The 3,151-nt window shown below is 32.3% G+C and overlaps 1 protein-coding gene across 1 annotated transcript; it reads left to right on the top strand.

The window, feature by feature from the left end:
• Nucleotides 1-2,043: 2,043 nt before the first annotated feature.
• On the top strand, nucleotides 2,044-2,691 carry LOC145030001 (uncharacterized). Its single transcript, XM_078978443.1, has one exon. It carries the CDS (start codon nucleotides 2,044-2,046, stop codon nucleotides 2,689-2,691), a length of 648 nt encoding a protein of 215 aa, XP_078834569.1.
• Nucleotides 2,692-3,151: the final 460 nt, after the last annotated feature.

The raw sequence follows: 3,151 nt of genomic DNA, 5'->3' as shown, positions 1-3,151 counted from the left end.
CTATCGGCCAACGAAAATTTATGATTCATCCTTTTTTTATGTGTCATTTCGTTAATGATATTTTAACATATACATTTTTAAATGCATCGACAATGTTTTAAAATACATAAAAATATATTAGCAAATAGAAATACCCGATAAACTAACGTTTCTTTTCCGTCTATCCACAAAATTTGTGTTTATATGATAAATGCTTAAAAAATCATAAATTTAGTAAACACGAACCGAGTATCAATGATAATTAAAAATACTACTAAAATAAATATTACGATAATATTTTAGGGACCGTTTTATAGATTTCAAACCTTTTTTTAAGTGTATATATGGCTGATATCGGCCAAACTTTTAAAATGATTCAAATACAGGGGGTAAACGTATAAATTATGAATCTAGTTTCAAAGAAGAAAACTTTCGGTGTGTGTTAACTTAAAATTTTAAATTTAGTCAAATTAAATGGGATCTGAACCTTGAATAAGCCCACCCAACGGGTTATCTTCTTCATCCGAAAGCAAAGAAATATATTTCCACCATTTCTGTAAATTCAAGCCTCCATTTTCCAATAAAACCACGTAATAAATTTAGATAACGTACTCAAAAACTTATCTCCATTTTCCTTTATCGTTACATTACGACCATAGCTCATAAATTAAATTTCAAACATCTAATTTGTTGGAGATTACCAACCAAATCAAATTTCGAATTTTGATACACGAATGCATATTTTCGGCCGAATTAGAACACAAGGACTCAACTAGACACTGAAACACTACCACGCCAAACCAGATAAACAATGAATTTAACCTTAAATCAAAGGAACATATCTTAATTCCTAGTGAAATATCAAAAATCTTTACAAACTTTCTTCTCCAATTTCTCCCTTGATTCTCAATGATTTATTGCAATTCCAGTGGCATCCCACTCCATTTCTCAAGCCCTTTATAAAGCCTAAGTTTATAACCTTCATAGCTCACTCAAGAGTCCGAATTTATGCCTCCAATCAATGACGTTTTTAGAGTTTAATAGTCATCAATTAACCCTAATAATCATGTTAATAATTATTTATCTATATTTTATATTTATATTTGTTTTATATTATTATTGAGTTATCACTATATATATATATATATATATATATATATATATATATATATATATATATATATATATATATATATATATATATATAACTAGAATATCAAATACTTAGTAATTTTAGCATATATTATCAATTTTGAAAAATAAACATAACAAATACTTACTAACTGTAGCATATATTATCAAATTTGAAAATATAGTAAGTTTCTATAGATGATCTAAAGATGAATTAAAACTATAAGAGGTTGTATGGATTATTTAAATATGATTTGCTAATTAATTAAGACCTTCAAAAAAATATTTAAAATTAAAACTCACCAATTGATCAAGAACTTTCATCACACTTTCCTTCGTGTATATTTAATCATCATCTAAAGCATGCATTCACTTGCTTGTTTTTTTCTTTAATCTTCTCATCTTATCTTAACTACAAGATAACTTCTATTACTATTAAATAGTCATTGAACATTAATTAAATTAAGTTTGCATACTAACGAGTCATCTTATCTTAACTACAAGATCACTTCTATTACTATTAAATAGTCATTGAACATTAATTAAATTAAGTTTGCATACTAACGAGTAATCGTAGAATTGAATAAAATGACAAATCTAGTTACTATTTAATTAATGAAATTCTATCATTTATATAAATGTTCAATAACATAAAATTTTATCATCTTAAAATCCTAATCTTTAATACCAATTTGTATAAAAGACATGATTTGAAACGTTAATAAGTAAGAGCCCCTTAAAACATTATTATCTGGTGGGTGGCATGTCGCCGTCAATCTTCGCCACCATTGTCCACCACGTCCACTCCCGTCACCTTTTCCGATAAACATTCAATCCCCGTGCCGGTGTCCCAAATAGTCTTCCTACCTTCAACTGCCTACACCAACTCTTAAATTAACAATCTCAAAATCCAAACACTTACACAAAGAAAAAATGGTTTTTAGCAAGCTCGCTACTGCTCTAACAGTGATCTTCTTCGTCTCCATCGTAGCTCTCATCTGCGAACTCCTGTACGTTCTATGGCGCCACCGTTCCTTCCACCGCCACTCCTCCCCTTCTCCTCCTACCCACATCGGCGACCAAAACCCTGATAATTTCCCCACCGCTGATGCTGCAACTAAGGAGCTGCTGCTTTACTTCTTCTGCTTGAAACCAAATATACCAGAAGATTCATCTGGACGAAACAACAAGAACACAGATGCATCATCACCGAACGACGAGATGATTGACGTTTTTAAGTTATTTGAAGCAAATGGACCCTCGAGGTTTCTTTGCACTATCAAAGAGGAAGACAAAGAAGATGTGGAATCAACGTCTGACGTTGACTTTGCAAACAGATCGACGACAAAGAGTTCGTGCTTGCAGACGGGTGTTCAGTTAGCTCGGGAACCAGTGGCGGTGGAGGAAGAGGAGGAGGTAGCTGTGACGGCTGACGGGGATGATGGAAGTATGAAGACGGAGTTCTCTACGCCGTGTGATTCACCGTTGTTTTTTACACCGGCGGGATCTCCGACACGAGAGGTTATAGATTTGGAGTTCGTTATTTCCGTTCATGCAACCGGAAACGTGGATGAAAGATGATTGGTAGCCGTATATGTGTATATATAAAGCATGGAATATGTGTATCTCATGTTGTAGTGTTGTCTTCTTTATGTGTATATTTGAAGCTTGAATTTGCTATTGATGTATTGTGATCCACCGGAGGAGATACTCTCCGGCTAAGGTATCCGACGTTTTGGTCATGCTTGCTATTATTTTAAGTCAACAACCGAACTAGATCCTCTTTTGTTTCCTAGTCCATAGTCCCTAGTCCCTACAACGTAGATATGCTCCTACATGATATCAAATTTAAGACAGCATAAATAGTGCTTCAAAAATCATGATTATTAGAATAACTTGGTAAAATGCCACATGTTCATTATTAAAAATAATTATGTTTTTATTATTAATCATAAATTGATAATTTTTATATTAATTTAATATAATACATTAAATAAGGCAGTGACGGAGCTAGATAGGGCGTTGGAGGTATTACAACATC

Source organism: Lactuca saligna, chromosome 2, assembly GCF_052625555.1.
Source record: "Lactuca saligna cultivar CGN05327 chromosome 2, ASM5262555v1, whole genome shotgun sequence".
NCBI classification, from domain to species: domain Eukaryota; kingdom Viridiplantae; phylum Streptophyta; class Magnoliopsida; order Asterales; family Asteraceae; genus Lactuca; species Lactuca saligna.
This window is presented reverse-complemented; position numbering and strand designations above follow the sequence as displayed.